Source organism: Lepus europaeus, chromosome 4 (assembly GCF_033115175.1).
Source record: "Lepus europaeus isolate LE1 chromosome 4, mLepTim1.pri, whole genome shotgun sequence".
In the NCBI taxonomy this organism is placed as follows: domain Eukaryota; kingdom Metazoa; phylum Chordata; class Mammalia; order Lagomorpha; family Leporidae; genus Lepus; species Lepus europaeus.
The window spans coordinates 69,503,997-69,524,626 of NC_084830.1; the positions used below are offsets into that span (position 1 = coordinate 69,503,997).

General features: G+C 38.9%; 1 protein-coding gene across 11 annotated transcripts in view; it reads left to right on the plus strand.

The window, feature by feature from the left end:
• The window catches only part of STAU2 (staufen double-stranded RNA binding protein 2), a 360,539-nt gene that overhangs the window by 45,958 nt on the left and 293,951 nt on the right, over positions 1–20,630 (plus strand). For 3 of the 11 annotated variants that reach the window (XM_062188348.1, XM_062188355.1, XM_062188349.1), the window contains exons 3-4: positions 9,096–9,163; positions 12,208–12,353. The exons of 2 other annotated variants lie outside the window; for them this stretch is intronic. In XM_062188348.1, coding sequence (XP_062044332.1) covers positions 9,145–9,163; positions 12,208–12,353 — 165 coding nt within the window. In that variant the 5' untranslated portion in view covers positions 9,096–9,144. Of the gene's footprint in view, positions 1–9,095; positions 9,164–12,207; positions 12,354–15,840; positions 15,937–20,630 lie in introns of those variants that run through there. 6 more of the 11 variants (XM_062188350.1, XM_062188351.1, XM_062188352.1 and 3 more) reach the window with 4 other exon arrangements.

The following is a 20,630-nucleotide window of genomic DNA, read 5'->3' on the forward strand; positions in this document are numbered from 1 at the left end:
AAGTCATTGGGCCCCTGCACCCGCGTGGGAGACCCAGAAAAAAGATGCTGACTCCTAGCTTCAGATCAGCCCACCTCCAGCCATTGTGACCTTTTGGGGATTGAACCAACGGAAGGAAGATCTCTCTTTCTCTGCCTCTGTCTTTGCCTCTCTATAACTCTACTTTTCAAATAATAAATAAGTAAATAAGTAAAAAAAAAAAAAAATCTTAAAAAAAAGGTGACCAAATTAAGAGACCAGTTTTTTTGTCCTGCCTGTGTCCCTTCCCAACAGTTTGCAGAATGGATACCTCTTAGGTTGAGGTGACCACTACATTGCTTTCCTGCCTCCTTAAAATAAATAAAATTATATTTTTGCCCCTGATTTAGCCATGAAAACCTCATCTCACCATCCTTTGCTGGGTTTGAAGCTTCTGTTTCTAAAAGCACCATCTCACTGTGCTTTGTGTCGGTCAGTGCTGGAGAAATCTTGAATAGCTTTTACAGTTTTATATTTTTTTGAAGCTTTGCTTCTCTGGGCTTCGGGACCCTTGCCAACCCTACTGGCTGTAAGAGCAATTTGCAGTGTTGGCTGCTGGTGTGCTGGTTTTTCCAAGGTTTTTTCCCCACCCAGTCCCACTTTTGGTGAGGTTTCTGTGAGGTTTATTGGGTATACATTCTGCAGCTTTTTTGGCTTGAAATATACTCTCATCTTCTTTGGAGTGCTCTCTTTGGGGCTGGTTGGGAGAGAGATACCAATAGTGTAACTGTTTTGAGACTGAATATTGATAATAAATGTCTTTTTGAAATAAAGAACCAGTCCCTCCAAAAAAAAATAAAAGAAAAATATTCATAGATTTTAAATTTGATTTGAATTCCAGTAAACTCATACTATATTGTAACCTCTGAACAGGATCTAGTTTGTGGCACTAACAAGGATAAGGTATCAATTTGAAAAGAGCATTTATCAGAGTAACATAAATTTTGCTAAAATTAAAGCCAGACCAAACATCCGATTTATGGTTGAGGCGTGGGTTGAAAAATTGTAAAATCATCAATGTTTAACAAAAAGCTTATAGCGGGTGGTGGGGATAGTGGTGCCACTATTTCATATGGGCACCGGTTCGTGTCCTGGCTGCTCCTCTTCATTCCAGCTCTCTGCTGTGGCCTGGGAAAGCAGTGGAAGATGGCCCAAATGCTTGGGCCCCTGCACCCATGTGGGAGACCTAGAAGAAGCTCCTGGCTCCTGGCTTCGGATCAGGTCAGCTTCAGCTGTTGAGGCCATTTAGGAAGTGAACTAGTGGATGGAAGACCTTTCTCTGTCTTTCCCTCTCTCTATCTGTAACTATGCCTCTCAAATAAATAAATGATAAAATATTTTAAAAAGAAAAGCTTATGGAGATAATGTCTCACAAAAATTAGCAGTTTCCAAACGAATAACTCATTATTTAAAGAAGGGAGAGATGCGTTGAAGATGAAGCCCATAGTCGACCATCCACATCAATTTGCAAGGAAAAAAAAATCTTCCAGCCCTCCTTGAGAAGGACTGAGGAGAAACAGTATCATCAACTAAGACATCTCCATTGGTTCAGCGACTGAAAGGTTAAAGAAGAGTGAACTTTTCACTTAATGGATTCCAAAACCTTTGTTCTCAGATCAGCTGCAAACAAAAGCAGAATTAACTTGAAGCCTTTCATCCACTGGTTCACTCCCCAAATGGCCACAACGGCCGGGGTTAGGCCAGGCCTAAACCAGGAGCCTGGAGCTGCTGCTGCTTTTTTTGTTGTTATTTTATTTTTTTTAAAAGATTTATTTATTTACTTGAAAGTCAGAGTTACATATAGAGAGAAGGAGAGGTAGAGAGAGAAAGAGAGGTCTTCCATCCGCTGGTTCACTCTCCAGTTGGTCTCAACAGCCAGAGCTAGGCCAATCTGAAGCCTGGAGCCAGGAGATTCCTTCAGTTCTCCCACGAGGGTGCAAGCCATGACTTGGGCCATCTTCTACTGCTTTCCCAGGCCACAGCAGAGAGCTGGATTGGAAGTGGAGCAGCTGGGACTTGAACTGGTACCCATACGGGATGCCGGCATTGCAGGTAGCAGCTTTATTCACTGCGCCACAGCACCAGCCCCTCAGAACTTCTTCTGAGTCTCCCATGTAGGTATAGGGACCCAAGCACTTTGTCCATCTTCCGCTGCTTTCCTGGGTACATTAGTAGAGAGCTAGATCGGAAGTGGAGCAGTCCGGACTCGAACTGGCACCCATATGGGATGCTGGCGCTGCAGGCAGAGGCTTAGCCCACTGCACCACAGCGCCCCCAAAAGCAGAACTTTCAGTGGAAATTTTAAATCAGTAAGATAAAAATCCTGACTTTTTTTTTTTTTAAATTGTAGCATCAGATGAAAGATGATTTTATGCAATACAGTACTGGAAGACAAAGTATGCTAGGAAGTGGATGTATTCTAGTCAATGCAGAAGACTAATCAAGAGAAAAGTTCATGGCAACAGTGTTATGGGATGCTCAAAGCACTTTGCTTGTTGGCTTTCTGGAGGGCCAAAGTTGATAACTTATTAGGAGAGTAATTTGAGAAAGTGAAGCAAAGATTGAGCATGAAAACACCTGGGAAAGCCTCACCAGAGTCTTTTACCGTAGCAATTCTCTTGCTTATTCCTCATCCTACAAGGGCGGTTTTGTGAGAATTTTGATGGGAAGTCAATAGGTTCCTACTTTGAAGTCCTGATTTGGCTCCTTCTGACTTCTTTTTCTTTTCTGTTGACATGGTTAAATTCTTAGGATCCTTAGCTCTTCAGGATGGACTAGCTGCTTAGCATCACCACTTATAAAAGTATCTTGAACTTAGTGGGGTTTTGTGGCAAAATAAAATTTATTTTATTTTTTAAAAGACTTACTTATTTTGAAAGAGTTACACAGAGAGAGCAAGACACACACAGAGATCTTCCATCTGTTGGTTCACTCCTCAAATGACTGTAATAGCCAGTTCTGGGCCAGGCCAAAGCCAGGAGCCAAAAGCTTCATCTGGGTCTCCTACATGGGTGGCAGGGGCCCAAACCTTTGGGCCATCTTCCACTGCTTTTCCCAGGCCATCAGCAGGAAGCCGTATCAGAAGTGGAACAGCTAGGATACGAACTGGTGCTGGTATGAAATGCCAATGTTGCAGACAGTGACTTTACCTGCTATGCAGCAGTCCTGGCCCCAAGAAATAAAGTTTGTAGCTCTTATTTTTATCCTTTGAATTCTATTTTCCATGAAGTTTTTGAAGTCTCCTCATATATCTTACTCATGGGTTGAAAACAACTTTATTACAATGGTGATTTTTCTCCAAATTAATTTACACATTAGAATTATACTACAATATTTGCAGTCTTTTTTATAGAAATGCACCAAATCATTCTGAAATTCATATAGAGTTTCAAGAACTTGAAGTAGGCAGAATAATTGAAAAGGAACAATGCAGGGGGGCCAGTGCTACCTAACTTAAAGAATTATTGCAAAACTATACTAAAAATAATATTGACATTAAGATAGACAAATCCGTCAATGCATACAGTGGATAGTACAGAAACAAACCCAGTTATAGTAGATAGCTGAGTTTTATTTATTTTTTTAAAGATTTATTTATTTGAAAGGCAGAGTTATAGAGAGGCAGAGGCAGAAGCAGAGAGAGGTCGGTCGGTTGGTCGGTCTTCTATCCGATGGTTCACTCCCTGGATGGTCGCAAAGTCTGGAACTGAGCCGATCCGAAGCCAGCAGCTTCTTCGGATCTCACGTGTAGGTGCAAGGGTAGCCGAGACTCGAACTGGTGCCCATACGGGAAGCCAGCACGGCAGGCGGCGGCTTTACCTGCTATGCCAGAGTGCCGGCTCTGATAACTGAGTTTTTAAAATGTATGTAAGTTTATTTTCATTTGAGAGACAGACATACATATAGACACAGTCATAGAGACATCTTCCACCTATTGGTCCACACTCCCAAATGCCCAGAATAGCTAGGACTGGGTCAAACAGAGCCTGGAGCTGGGAACTCAGGCTTAGTGGGTGGAAGGGACCCCAGTACTTGAGCCATCACCTGTTGCCTCCTATGATGTGCATTGCAGGAAGCTGGAATTGGAAGTGGAGCCAGGACCTGGAGTCCAGCCAATCCCATGTGGGGTTGCAGGTATTCTAAGTAGCATCTTTTTAAAAAATATTTTATTTATTTGAAAGAAATAGAGATAGGAACAGGGAGAGAGAGAGAGAGAGAGACAGACAGACAGACAGAAATAATAAGTAGAGATATTTCATCCTCTGGTTCACTCACTGATTGCCAACAACAGCCAGGGCTGGACCAAGCTCAAGTCAGGCTCCTGGACCTCAGTCCAGTCTCCCATGTAAGTAGCAAAGACCTAAGTTCTTGAATTATCATCTGCAGCCTCCCCAGTTGTATAATGGCAGGAAGCTGGGATTGGAAGCAGAACTGGGACTTGAACCCAGGCACTCCAGTATGGGGTGCAGGAATCCATACCAAGTCCCTATTTTTTTTTATTTTTAAGATTTATTTATTTACTCAAGAGACAGAATTACAGTTAAAGAGAATGGGGTTGACATACAGGTCTTCCATCTGCTGGTCCACTCCAAATGGCTGCAGTGGCCAGAGCTGGGCCAATCCGAAGCCAGGAGCCAGGAGCTTCCTCTGGGTTTCCCACCTGTATGCAGGGGCCCAAGCACTTGGGCTGTCATCTGCTGCTTTCCTAGGCCACTGGCAGAGAGATGGATCAAAAATGGAGTAGCCAGGACTTGAACCGGTGCCCATATGGGATGCCAGCACCCCAGACAGAGGCCCAACCTACTACGCCACAGCGCCAGGCCCCCAGCAAGTCATATCTTAACTGCTGTGCCAAACATCCACCCTGGTAACTGAGTTTTTGACAACGTTGTAAAGATAAGGCAGTAAAAGAAATATAACCTTTCCTACAAATGGTGTTGTAACAGTTGGATATCAGTATTTGAAAAATGAGGTTGGATCCATACCTTGCATCATATATGAAGACTAATTACAAATGTCTCGTGAACTTTAATGTAAAACCCAGAACTATGAAAACATGGAACATTTTTGAAACTTCAGTTAGGTGATGATTTTTAAGGCACAAGATCAAAAATTAATAAATTAGAATTTATTAAAATTACCTATTTTCAAAGACATTGATAAGAAAATGAAAGGGGAAGCCACGAATTGGGAGAGAACCTTTGCCAAGTATGTACTTGATCTATGACTTCTAGCTAGAATATGTAAAGAACTCTTGAACAATATGAAAGGAGTCTGATTAAAAAAGGGTAAATATTTGGATATAAACTTCAGTTCAGGAGATATACAGATGACATATTAGTATATAAATGAGAAGATGCTCATCATCGTTATTCATTAGGGGAAATCAAATTACACTTATTAGAATGGCTAAAGGTAGGAAGACTGAGTATAGGAGTTCTAAATGTTGAGGACACACCATGTCTCGCAGTATTTAACTCTCAAGGTGGCTTCATTGGAAAACTTGGAGACTGTAGGCCTGACATTTATGACCTGCTTTGAATCAGATCCTGAGTATCTTCTGTTTTTAACAACCATGGTGGGAGTATGAAGACTTCAAAAAGTACAATAGCAATTAGAGTTTAAGACTTTCATAGTATCATCCATTGACTTCTTTTGTAGCATAATTTTTAAGTGGAACTATTACAAATATTCATTGTAAGAAAGCAAAACAATACAGTTCTTTAAAGTAGAAACTATGAATTTCCTCAGTCCTGTTTTCCCTTTAATGCATGTACATGTTTGAGTAAAGATGATAAAAATAACATCAGACTCTAAGCTACTGTAAATTTTTTCCATTCAACATTTTGCAATGTTTTCTCAAATTAGTACTTAAGGTACTCAAATCAGTACCCCTTTATCTTTCAAACTATGTAATTTAGTCACATTTGTCAGTTATTAATGGATAAATATCAAGCTTGTTTATAGTTATTGCTATTATAGATTATAATTGCATATATCTTAAGTGAGTTTTATTTTAGTAGGAATACCTAGATGTGGAATTGTTTTTATAAAGACAGGTATAGTTGAAACTTCAGTGTTCCTCACCAAGAAATTTGTACTAATATACTTTTATACCAATTGAATTTGTATCGATTTCCACCCATCCTTGTGAAACTTACACAATCACTTAAAAAAATCTTTATCAGTCTAATAGTGGACACCTGTTTTTCACTGGAATTTGAATGTTTTTTTTTTTCAGTATTTTTAACAGATAAATTTATTCAGTAGTTTTGTGAATTCATGGTGTGTACATTTGACAATTTTTATTTTAGTTTTAAGAGAGAGATTTAGGGGCTAGCGCTGTGGCGTAGCAGGTAAAGTTGCTGCCGGCAATGCTGGCAATTCCATATGGGTGCCGGATAGAGTCTTGGCTGCTCCACTTCAGATCCAGCTCTGTGTTAATGTGCCTGGGAAGGCAGTGGAGAATGGCTGAAGTGCTTGGGACCCTGCACCCGAGGGGGAGACCTGGAAGAAGCTCCTGGCTCCTGGTTTCGTCCTGGCCCTGCTCCAGCTGTTGGGGCTATTTGGGGAATGAACCAGCAGATAGAAGATTTCTTTCTCTCTGTCTCTCCCTCTTTCTCTGTAACTCTGCTTTTCAAGTAAAATAAAAATAAATCTTTTTTCTAAGAGATTTATTTGAAAGACAGAACTGGTGCCCATATTGGGTGCCGGTGCTGCAGCACAGGGTTTTAACCTGCTGCACCACAGTGCCAGTCCCTAAAAATAAGTCTTTTAAAAAAAGGTTTATATTCATATCTTATAGATAGAATTATCTTTATGTGTTACAAGAATTTCTCCTCCAGCTTATAGACTGCCATACTGCCATTTAGTGGCATTTATCATGTATTTTTTCATTATAAAAGTTAAACATTTGTGTTGTGAACTGTCAGTTTTTCTCTATGGTTTCTAGGTTTCATACCTTGAGTGGCCTTTTATGTTACCGGATCATGACAGATATTTAACCAAGTTGTCTTGAGTTTTTATGGAATTGTAACACTTTGCATGTTAAACGTTTTGCATTTATTTTTGTGTTTATGTAAGATAGAAATTTAAGTTTCTTCCTAATAGATATACAGTTTTAATAGAATAGTTCAGTGCCTGAGTAGTTGAGTGGTGATTTTGCTTAGACAGCCTTAGATTAAGGTCTAACTCGAACTTAGATGTTCTGTTTTAGTTACTGATGTGGAAAGATTGTCACATTTTCCGAAGAGGCAAGAAACTATAAAAAGAAAATCCCTTTTGACTTTTTTTCTTTTGCTTGGGGATTAGGATGAGTTCCCTTCACTAGCAGAGAATAAATAGAGAACGATGATTCAGGAAAGAAGATGTAGACTGAGTCATTTCTGGGACCAGGAATGTAGTTTGTTTTGTCACTTCACTAGCAATAGCCACAGCTGGAATATACCTACTATAAAAATATTTTAAAAATTTAAAAAATATCAAGTTGTGGTTTAGGAAACTTTGGTGTATTAGTGAATTTTAGTCTCAAAGTTTCTTCTGTTTCTTCCTATGTAGCCTGTATTCTGCTGCTAATGGTCATTTGCATTCTGCAGGATGTAGTGTTTTATGTGCTTTCTTCTGCATCTTTGCTTGGATTTTTCTCTTGCCTTCACTTCTTACCTTGGTGAAATCTTACTTTGCTTACATAATCTAATCACTACTTACTAAAACCTGCTTTTCTGATTCCCATTCCCTAAAAATTCCCTGTAACAGCCTTATTGTGTCATTTAACCATATTGTGATTTACTGTATTTGTCTGTTGTGTGTATCTGTTTCTTTTATCAGATTGTGGGTTCCTTTGGAATCAGAGATTTTGCCTGTTTATTGAAAACTGAGCTACAGTATTTTGGTACAGTTGATTGATTCAAGTCCTAGAGAGTCCAGGACATTTTGTAAATATGCAAAAATAGAATATATTAAAGAAATAGAATATAGATTTTGGTTGGATATGCAGATACTATTTTTATTATTAAGTATTTTTACCAGTGTTTCTTATCAGAGTTGTAAGAAGTTGTAAGTAAACAAATTTCACATCAATGAAAGTAGAATATTTCCTAACAGACATAGGAGAAGTATTAAGTATAATTTGTTTTCACATTGCTAATCTGCACTGTTGACTTTTCTAAAACATTACATATAAATTAAACTTATATGTTAAATTAAGCTTATAAGTTTTTGTGTTAATAAGTTTTTAATAGATCAGGTTGTATCATTTAATATATTTCATCCAAATTTTGATAGAATTTTAAAATTATTGCTATATCACTGGGTTCTCTCAGGTAGCTAATAGTATATATTATAGTATATTATAGTATATATATATATATAGTATAATAGTCAATTATGACTATTTTCTAATTCATCAACTTTAAATGTTTGGATTTCTTTTTTTTTTCTTTTTTTTTAACATTTATTTAATGAATATAAATTTCCAGTGTACAGCTTATGGATTCCCCCTCCCATAGCTTTTCAATTATGAAGCTTTATTAAAATGGGCTCTTGCGTATCTATCAAACCAAAACTTCAGTCACACATTAAAATATGTTATTGGATTCATGTTACTTTTATGAAGCAGGAAGTCAAAATTGGTGGATCATCTGTTTTAAACCAGGTTATTAGTTAGTGCTTTCTTATAAAGGATTTAGATGAGAGTTTTTAACTGAGCAAGCTTCACGTAATTAGAAGCATTCTACTTAAACTTGTTAATATACTTAAAACCTGTGCTATTAAACATTTTCTTACCATAAACTTTGCACATTGTTATGTTCTTAACATTTTTTGCATCATAACAGCTGAATATGTAGCATCACTGAATTTGGAAAGTTGCACAGTAATTGTGTAACTGCTATTTCAGTGTTATGCACAATTTTCTAATTTTTACCAGGTTTGATATTTTCTCATTTTAGGTGAGTTCTCATTCTGCTTTTACTTTTTGGTATTTAATTAGCTGTGTTATTTGTTGCACCATTTAATGTCATGTTATACATGAATCAAAATATATTATAGCCTAAGTTCATCTTGTATTTTTTTTATAGAGACTGACTTTATGATTTGAGTGGGACATTTCATAGAGTACTTATTTAAATGATACACAGTGGAATAAGTAAGCCCCTTTCAATTTACTCATACTGTCTCCAAAAGTAATAATTACTACTTTTTTGTTTATTTTGGTGTAGTTTGCAAGCCACTTCTATTGGTTTAATTGTAGACTAAATCGTTGCATATCGTGGTCCTACAATTGATTGCTTAAATTCTCTTTATTTATACCCTATCAGGCATTTATGTAGTTTTCTTTCATGATCAAGTCCTTGTACCAAATTATTGTGCCTGTTAAGATTATTATTTAGAAGTTTAACCTTGCCATATAATGTTTGTAGGTGACATTCCTAGAACCAACTGTTTCCATTCATTTTATATATTCTCCATGTATTGTGACTATAATTTAACTGGGTAGGAAGTAACCTACTTGCATGTTATGTGCTTACATTTTAAAATATTTTTGGCACTGGTTAATGGGACACACAAAACAATTAAAAAGCTGTTAAATGTGCCTACAATGGAGATGAAGGAAAAATATAAAATAATTTAATGGAGTACTAGGAATATATTCTGAAGTTGTAATATCTTGTATTTGCAATATAGTTTAGAAAACCATCCCATTCATTTTATTTTTAAAAATATTTATTAATTTGTTTGAAAGAACAATAGTGGCAGAGGGAGAGACAGGGAGAGAGGAAGAGATCTTCCATCTGCTGGGTCACTCACCAAAAGCCCACAATAGCTGGTGCTGGACTAGGCCAAAGCCAGGAACCCAGAACTTCATTTGGGTGGATGGCAGGAACCCAAGTCCTTGGGTCATCATGTGCTGCCTTCCCAGGCACATTAGCAGGAAGCTGGGTTGGAAACCAAGAAGCCAGGATTTGAACCAGCCTTCTATGTGGTGTTGCAACAATAGGTTAATGTTATATCATTCATTTTTTTAAAGATTTATTTATTTACTCAAAAGTCAGTTACACAGAAGAGAGGCAGAGAGAGAGAGAGAGAGAGAAGAGAGAGAGAGAGGTAGGTCTTCCATCCTCTGGTTCACTCCTCAGACGGCTGCAATGGCTAGAGCTGCACCGATCCGAAGCCAGGAGCCAGGAGCTTCTTCCAGGTCTCCCATGCAGGTGCAGGGGCCCAAGGACTTGGGCCATCCTCTACTGCTTTCCCAGGTCATAGCAGAGAGCTGGATCAGAAGAGGAGCAGCTGGGACTAGAACTGGCACCCATATGGGATGCTGGTGCTTCAGGCCAGGGCTTTAACCTGCTGTGCCATAGCACCGGCCCCGTCTGCCATTCATTTTTAAATCTTAACCCCTCAACCTTGTGAGTTAAGTAGGGCAGATTTCTTATTCTCATTTTACAGAAAATATAAGTCTTAGTAAGTTCAGTTAAATCACTAAGACCTGGAGTTTTTGCAAGGATTTCTTTTTTTTAAAATATAGTTCCTTAAAGATTTTTTTTTTTTTTTTTAATTTGAGAGACGGTGTTACAAAAGACAGACAGAAAGGTCTTCCATCTGCTGGTTCACTCCCCAAATGGCCATAATAGCCAGAGCTGAGCCTAACCGAAGCCAGGAGCCAGGAGCTTCTTCCGGGTCTTCCATGTGGGTGCAGGGCCCCAAGGACCTCGGCCATCTTCTGCTGCTTTTCCAGGCCATAACAGAGCTGAATCAGAAGAGGAGCAGCTGGGGGCATGAACTGGCACCCATATGGGATGCTGCACCTTAGGTGGAGTCTTAGCCTATACCACAGTGCCAGTCCCCACAAGGATTTCTTGACATAAAGAGAATACAGCATAAAAGAAAAGATTGATAATCAAGATGCATAGACTATCCACTTAAAAAAAGGACAGAAGCAGTTCACAGTGTACACCCAAATGATCCTTAACTTAAAGGAAGATGATCCTCACTAATAATATATAAATGTAAATTAAATAATATTCAAGGGAAAATACCCCCAAAACATTAGTGCAAAACTGTTTGTAAGGTGTCAAATTATCAAATAAAATACCTGACCACATTATATGCTTTTAAGCTTGAGAAGACATGGTAATTCTTACAGTCCCTGAGGAAGATAATTTGGTCATTTTGAGAGCTGTTTGGCTTCAGGTTTTTACTTTTGAGGGTGAAGGATTGCAAACAGTGGAAATGCCTCAATAGATGAGTGTTATAAAAAAAAACCTGTTGTGATACCATGATGAAAATTCTGTAGCAGTTAGAAGTGGTGCATCAGTTGGATAGAAGTTAAAATCTTAAAAACATAATGAAGAGTGAAAGTAAATTGTGAAAATGATGTTTATTATAATATTCTTTATGTGAAAAAACCCCACATACCAAATCTGTATTTTTCATGAATATTACATATTTCTTATATACATAAAATATTTTAAAAATATCCTTGAGAGGTATATGTTCTAAGTTCATGTAGTGGTAGTCTATGAAAGAGATAAAGGAAACCTAAGTGGTATGTAATACAAGTATTGTTTTTTGTTAGTTTGTTTTTAAAATAAGAATAAACACAAACATGGAAAATCTCAATTCCATTTCTGGGTATTAGGTGGGGGCATTTGTTCAGTTACATTTTTCTAACAAAGTGAAAAGTAAAAGAATTTTAATTTGCTCAGAGTTACCAAAAACTAGTTTTGGAGGAGCTAGTTCTTAGAATTTGGCTCTCAAGTTTACAGCTTTTTCTGTTAACATGCCACATCACAGTGAGAATGAAAACTGTTGAGATGAAAGAATAAAAAAGATAGATAGAATTTAGTTTTATAGTAATAAGAATTAAGAGATTTATGTGTTTATGGTAAAATTTTTAGGGGAAAGGAAAATTTTAAGATAAATTAAAATTATAATCTTATTTTAAATCTTAAGGATGTTGTCTGAATGTATAAAGAGCAACTTTAATAATTAGGAAAAAAGGTACCTTAATTTATTGTTTAAAATGTGATACATGTTTCTGTTGCATGTAATGAAAGATACTAGATGATTTGAATTTTTAAAAAAATCATGAAAATAATTTAATCCAAATATACAATCTGACGTCATCTAAAAAAGTCAAAACTAGTTTTTCTTCCATTTTTAAAGTCATTCTTCACAAAAACTTTACAGCCTTTTTATTTACAGCTTCTCTCCAAGATAAAATGGCAAACCCCAAAGAGAAAACTCCAATGTGTCTGGTAAATGAGTTAGCCCGTTTCAATAGAGTCCAACCCCAGTATAAACTTCTGAATGAAAGCGGGCCTGCTCATTCGAAGGTAAGGTTATGAAGAGAGGTGGTGAGACATACTTATCAAACTGTCACTTATCATCTCAGGTGTGAATTGTGCTTTCTGTTTTGGAATGGGGGTGGGATGGCCTGAAGGCTTTTATTTCTATATTAACATTTTGAAATCTGTAAACAATTTGTTTCTTATTATGATTTATAAATCTCTTTCAGATATAATATGCTAACAAAACTTTAACAAAACAACGTGAGTTGTGGGTATTTAATTTCTACTTTGTAAATTAAGAAATGCAGGCACAGTGAAGTTAAATGGCTTACTTAACAGTTTGTAAGTGCCAGTGCCAGCACTCAAATATATGCTCTTTAACTCCCAATTGCAGTGCTCTTTCTGCTAAAGTAGAAGTGGAAACAGCAAATATTGCAGTAGTTACCTGTTAAGACGTTTTTTCCAGTGTCATGTTTAATTCTAAGATTCATCATTTATAGAAGTTGTATATACCAGTATTGTTATCTGTGCCTTCACTTGTAATGTTCTTTTAAGTAGAAAATTAATTTATATTCATTTTATTTTTTTTCTCAGCTGAAATTAACATTTTACTCAAAAATGTTTTTAAAGATATATTTATTTGAAATACAGAGTTCCAGAGAGAGAGGGAGAGACAGAGAGAAGGAGATCTTTCATCTGCTGGTTTATACCCTAAATATCACTACAGCTGGGACTAGGCCAGACTAATGCCAGAAGCCAGGAGCCTCATCTAGGTCTCTGACATGCGTTCTGGGCCCAAGCGCCTGAGACATCTTCCACTGTCTTCCTAGGCACACCAGCAATGAGCTGGATGGAGCAGCCAGGACTTGAACTGGTGCCCATATGGGATGCTGACATTGCAGGGGGTGGCTTCCCCTGCTACCCCAGTATGATGACAGTATCTTACTTACAGTAATGGAAAGTAGAACCAAGGGCAGCAGGCCACTGTAGATTTCCAATGTCACATACCCTGAACAGGGTCCTCTGAGCATTGTCTAGGACCTGCTGTTTCTCCTGGGTGAAGTCTGCATCCACATCTGTAATAGCACATTTCTCCTCAACATATTAGCTCTGGGCTTAATGTCCAGCTCTGCATTCTGGCTGTTCACCAAGGTGGGTGAGCCCTTGAAGGCAGTGATGATGGCTGAAGTAGTTGAGCTCCAGCCCCACATTTGGAATATCTACATTGAATTATTGGGCTTCATCCTGGCTCAGCCCCAGCCACTGCAGACATTTAGGGAAAATCAACAGATAAGAGCTCTCTTTCTCCCTTTCTCACAGCAGAACACATGCTGAGCCATTAAATCTAATCTCAGGATTGAAATCTTAGAGTGTTCTCTGAACACTTGTCCCCAGTGACTTGGCTATCCAAGCGATGAGCAGCAAAGGCCTGATTATCATTATTACTCTCAGGAGATGGCTGGAATGGAGCTTCTTGTCTTCCATTTTCCAGCCTCTGAGGTGTCCAGGCATTCTTCTTGGGGCTCTTGCAGTGAGGGAAGTTTGCAGAGTGACCAGTTATATTTACATAGAGCTGTATACACCTGTGTTTACATATATACATGTTACAATGAAATCAGTACATTTGTGTTTTAACTCTTTTGTCTGTTTAAAGTCTCAGTTATGCGTATTTTTCCCTGATACATTTTAAGTCATAGATATTGGAAATTATGGTAGTAGTCATAGTTTTTTTGGTATGTAATATGGAAGGAATTGATTTTTTAAGAGTTGGTTAATCTTCAAAAAGCAGTTGGCTACTGAGTAATTTAAATCTCTCTTAGCACTTTTCTCAATGTAAGGAAAACAAGATGAAACTCAAGTTTGTTCCCTATTAGAGGCATTTATGAAGGGTTTGTGGGAAATGATTTAATTTGTTTATACTCTCTTGCACTGTCAGAGAAAATAGTTGTGGTCTTGGCCTACATACATCCTGACTTTATTTCACACCCATTCTGCTTTTAATGGTGATCAACTGTTTGCATTTTTCCGAATGTTTCATGTTCTTTTCACATTTCTCTGCCTTTGCCCGGTTCGTGATGTCGTTTTGCCTTTGTTCATTTTTGATCACTTGCCTCACACATCCTGTCTGTCAGATGTTTGTGAAACCCTCTGATCTTCCACTGGGTCTCTGGTTGTAATCGTTACTGTGTTACTGTAAAATGATTCGTGTTGTCATTACTTTGGTGCTAGACTGGGCTCATTTAGAGATATTTTACTCTTTTGTGTTTCCTGGTTCCCATAGTGTATGTCTTTGTCTTCTCTTCTTTGACATTTCTAAACGTTGCTCCTTGAGATGAGCCTCCAGCTTTGAATCTCCTGTCATCACACTAACTCCCCATAGCCCCTTGTGGTGGTCTTTGTTGACCTCTGGCTGATTCTGTCACCTTTCTCAGCTCACTTTCATCTCTCAGATTCCTCACGTTTTAATTTTGGTGATTTTAGCATCTAAATAGGTGATTATTTCAGCGTGTCGGGTTTTCAGTTCCTTGAATGTCTCCAGTGGTCTTGTTTAGCCATTCTCCTTTAGCCACTCATTCCTGTAACCACATTCTTGACCTTCTCATTACTGATGATTGCAAGACACTTTATGAGTTGAAGTATTCATCTCTCTGACACTTACCCCCTAACTTTCAGATCACTCACTGTAACAGTTTGACTTTCACAGTGCTTCTGTACCACAGATCCATTGATTATACCTCCCTGTTACTATTCCTCACTTTCTCCAGCCCTCACATAGGTTCATACCCAGCTTAAATTCCATATGATTTACACGTTGGTATCCTCAGTATTCTTTCCTCTCTTGGTTAGAAGTTCTTGCTTAGCCAAATGCTAGCCCCAGCTCTGAACTCTACCTTCCTTTTTTTTTTCCCCCTTAATTTCTTTCTTTATTTGAAAGGCAGAGTAACACAGAGAGTTGGTAAGACAGGGTAAGATAGAGAAAGATCTTTCATCCACTGGTTCACTCCCCAAATGGCTGCAGTGTCTGAGTCTTCCACACAGGTAGCAGGGGCCTAACCACTCCGACCATCATCTACTGCCTTCCCAGGCACATTATCAGGAAGCTGGATCAGAAGTGGAGCAGCTGGGACTCGAATTGGCACCGATATGGGATTCTGGCATTGCAAGCAGTGGCTTAATCTGCTGAGCCACAGTGCCAGCCCCTTCCTTTCTGAATTATGAAAGAACTACCTATAGAGGCCAACCCATTTCACTGGTTGAGGGTCATTCCTCCAGTTTTGTTTACCCTCCCCTCCCCCACCCCTACTGCCCCATGTCTTCTGTGCCATCAATTTCCCCTTCAGTGGATCATTCCTGTCAACATCCGGGTATACTATTAGTTTTCCCATCTTAATAGAAAACCTCTGGTTCTTCCTCCAGCTGTAACCTTGTTTCTCGCCTCCTTTACACCAAGATGCCTTAAAAGAGTTGTCCATACTAGCTATCTCTAATTCTTCCATTTTCCCTCTAGGCAAGATTTTGTTCACCATTCAAAACTGGTCAAATGAAGATCACCAGTGACCTCCTCGTTAAATACCTCAGTCACTTGTCAGTCCTAATGTGACTTGGCCTGTCAGCTATGTTTGATAAGGTGATCTCTCCTTGTTGAAATACTTACTTCACTTAGTTTCCAGGACACTATGCTGTCTATTTTTCAAATGATTTCACTGTCCACATTTCACAAATTTTCTTTAACTTTTGTTTCTTCCCTTGATCTCTCAGACCTTTTAATATTGTAAGATCACAGTGTTCAGACCTTGGACCTCTTCTTAGTCTTTTTTTTTTTTTTTTAAAGATCGATTTATTTATTTGAAAGGCAGAGTTACAGAGGCAGAGAGAGAGAGAGAGAGAGAGAGAGAGAGAATGAATCAGGATCTTCCATCTGCTGGCTCACTTACCAGATAGCCACAATGGCTGGAGCTGAGCTGATCTGATCCAAAGCCAGAAAGAAACAGAGAGGACACACACACTCACACACACGCACACACATCTGTCCACTGATTCACTCCCCAAATGGCTGCAACAGCTAGGTCTGGACTAGGCTGAAGCCAGGAGTCAGGAACTCCATCTTGGACAAGTACTTGGATTGTCCAAGTACTTGGACAATCTTCTGCTGCATTCCTAGGCACTTTAGCAGGAAGTTGGATTGGAAGTGGAGCAGCTAGAATAACACTCCGATATGGGATGCTGGCGTCATAAGCAGCAGCTTAACCTGCTGCGCCCTTCTCACTCTTGATCTTCTCCCTTAGTAATTTTATATGGTCTTGTTGCTTTAACTAACTAACTACATGTTAATAATGAGCAAATTTGTCTCCAGCTCATAGCTTTTCCCTTTGGAATTGTGCATCTGTTTGTTAATTGTTTCTGCTTGAGTGTCTAGTTGACATCTCAGACTAAGCACATCTCCAGCTGAGTTCCTGATCGCTGTCATGCACATGCCTTTTCCTTCTTTTTCTCAATATCCCCTATTTGAGTATTTTATTGATTATCTCCTCTGTGAGGGCAATGCTTTATTTTTGTTTATTGCCCTTTTACTAGTGCCTAGAATGGAGCACATGGTAGGTGCTCAGTGAGTATTTGTTGAATGAATAATGAAAAATTGAGTTACCTCTGTATGGAAATAACAATGAGTAAACTTTATTAAAAGACAAAAAGAAAAAGTATTTCTTAATTGTAACTTCGAAGGGAATGGAGATATTTTAAATAGTACACTTAAAAAAAAAAAGATTTTATTTATTTATTTATTTGAGAGGTAGAATTACAGAAAGTGAGAGGGAGAGACAGAGAAGAAAGGTCTTCTATCTGTTGGTTCACTTCGTAAATGGCTGCAACGGCCAGAGCTCCACCGATCAAAGCCAGGAACCAGGAGCCAGGAGCCAGGAGCCAGGAGCCAGGAGCCAGGAACTTCTTCCAGGTCTCCCACGCAGGTGCAGGGGCCCAAGGACTTGGGCCATCTTCCACTGCTTTCCCAGGCCATAGCAGAGAGCTGGATTGGAAGAGGAGCAGCTGGGACTAGAATCGGCATCCATACATCCATATGGGATGCTGGCACTGCAGGTGGAGGATTAACCTACTGTGCCACCATGCCAGCCCCTAAATAGTACACTTGACAAAGAATAAAATTTATTCTTTAAGGAGAATAAAACATAGGGAAAATTTTTATTTGACGCAAGTATGTCATTCAAATTGTCTTTTCTATTGAATCTATTAATGGAAGATAGCTTTTAGAAGACAATATTTTATTTTTATCTTTTCCTGCTTTCAGGAGTGGGCATCTAGTAGTATCTGTCTTTTAATCATTTGGTTGGAGCTTCCACATTAGTTATTCTATCCTAATAATATTTTCTTTGCTTAAGTGAGTTTATCAAATCATTGTTATTATTCAAGAAGTATGTTAGGCCTTTGATTGCTACTTTGGCAGTGGGATTTTTGGTATTTTAGAATACTCATAGTTCTTCCTTTAAACTTTTCTTGATATTACTCTGCAGATTAAAAAATGAAAACATTATAAAGTGGAAACATAATTTTTTAAAAAGATTTATTTATTTGTTTGAAAGTCAGAGTTACACAGATAGAGAGGCAGAGAGAGAGAGAGAGAGAGAGAGGGAGAGAGAGAGAGAGAGGTCTTCCATCCGCTGACTCACTCCCTAATTGGCTGCAATGGCCGGAGCTGTGCCGATCTGAAGCCAGGAGCCGGGAGCCTCTTCCGGGTCTTCACAGGCAGTTGCAGGGGCCCAAGGACTGCTTTCCCAGGCCATAGCAGAGAGCTGGATTGAAAGTGGAGCAGCCGGGTCTCGAACCAGCACCCATATGGGGTGCTGGCACTTTAGGCAGTGGCTTTACCCCCTTCGCCACAGGACTGGCCCCATGGGAATATAATTTTTATATAGTCATGTACAAGTAGAAATCTGCAAACTAGAGTGTACTGGAAGAATTCAGCATAAACGTTAAAAGAATAGATAATGATGTTTTTTCTGAGACTGACTTACTGCCCACTGCACTATGGAGGCAACTTGTTTTTTCTTTTAAAGAAATACTCTGCTTCATGTTTGCTTTTATGATTTTGGCCTAAATTATAAGTTATAATCCAGAGAAAGCACATGTTTCTAAGAGTCATTGAAAGAGTTCCAAGTCCGTTAGAGTTCCATGGACTCACATTTCCTCTGAGGAGCACTATTTATCGCTGAAGTGAGTTCTGTTCATCAGGGATAGAAACACTGTGGTCAGGAACTCCTTGACTCTGATATGCTTAACTTATTAATTAAGTTATTCTTACTTGGAAGGCAGAGGGTCGCAGGGATCTCCCCAGATGTCACAGCAGCCTGTCCTGGGGCAGACTGAAGCCAGGAACCCAGAGCTCAGTGCAGGTCTCTGAAATGGGTGGCAGGGACCCAACCACCTGAGGCATCCCTGCTGCCCTCCAGCATGTGCTTTAGCAGGAAGCTGGAGTCGGGAGCCCAGCTGCACTCAAATTCAGGCACTCACTTAGGAGACGCAGGCATCCTCAGCCGTGGCTTATGTGCTGCACCAGATGTTCACCCTGACAGGTATTTTAGGTAGCACCAATTAGGGTTAGCTCAGTGCCCCTGCTGGCTCCTGCATATGTAGAGTTTGGCAGAGCATTGTTGGCGTTACCTTAGGAAGGAAGAATTCAATTTCTCCCTGAAGCCAACCTTACTCTTGTTTGATAAAGGAAGGCTAGGTTACGTGGGAACATTCTAGAGGAATCTGGAGGATTCTGGTTTCCCTAAGATTCCTTGGAAATCCTTTGCAAATTTTGGAGGACATTGTGAACTGGCTTGATGTCTGTATCCTCTCACGAACCAGGTTTTGAAGGTGAGTAGGTTTGTTGTGGTGAACGTGGACCCCACTGGATCTCATAGATGCTTCCTACTCCTAGACAGTCCCAGGGTTTCCTTGAGTTTTCAGGAGGTTTGGGGATGCCTTTTGCTAACCTGTGTTCTGAGTTCTTTGGCCATAGAACATCTCATTTAGCCTGTAGGTTATTATTTTTTTTTTTAAACAGAAACTGATTATTTTAATTGAACATATCTTCTGAGATAGTTAACATGATTTTATGTATTTACAATTATGGTAAGTAAATATGGTAAGATAATAGAAGTAGAATTTGGTTCTTGGAAACAAAAAACCAAAAGGGTAGCAAAGATCCCCCATGAAAATATAAGTGGTCCAAATACTCAGCTAAAATGGCAGAAATTCACAGATTTGTTTTTTTCTTTTTTTTGTTTGTTATATATATTTTTTTATTTAATAAATGGGAACTTACAAAGTGCAACTTTTGTATTGTTGTGGCTCCCCCCCCCCCCACAACCTCCCTCCCTCCTGTGGCCCTCCCCTCTCCCACTCCCATCCCGTCTGTAGGTAATTTTTTGAAAAAAGAGTACCAGAAAAATTGGCATACTTAAATAATATTAATCAATAACTAATATTAAGTTGCTAAGTCTGGATTCCTTTAGTGGAAAAAAGTCATCTTCATTCATGTGTGTGTATCAGTGGCTTTAAGTGAGACATAAAATGTATTTTAATGAAATGAATTATTGTCTCTGGCAAGACAGATTTAAACCTAGTCGTGGCTCATTAATTTTCTTGCAACATTAAATAATTATAATTATGGCAATTTTCAAATACGCACATGACAAAACCACATCTGTATATACCCTGTCCCCACACCTATCCCCTCCCCCTACTCCCACATACACTTATAGTAGTAGGTCTCATATTGACTGTTTATTTGAATTATCAGGGAGCTTCAAAAAAATACTTATGCCTGAGTGTCATTCCTAGAAATTCTAATTTAATTGGTCTTGAGTGAGGCCCACTTGGAATATTTTTAAAGCTCTGAAATGGACCCAGATTTGAGGGACACTGGCCAGAAGTTGATGTTTTCCGGATGGTGGAGAGTTTTCTCACACTCTGCACACCTTGATGGAATGTGGTAACCTGTGTTTACATGCTTTCTGCTTTCCTCTTTCCTCCCTTGGGTCTAAGAATCTGAACAATGAATGGCAACTTAAAATGATTAATTTAATATTTACTTTATCTTCTCATTTTTTGACCTGACTTTTTTTTTTTTTTTTTTTAAAGATTTACTTATTTATTTGAAAAGCAGAGTTACAGAGAGGAAGAGGGAGGTGGAGAGAGATCAGTCTTACCCCAATGCCTAAAGCTGGGCCAGACTGAATCCAGAAGCCTGGAACTCCATCCTGGTATCCCATGTGGAGGCAGGGGCTCAAGTACTTGGCCATTATTCTGCTTTCCTAGGTG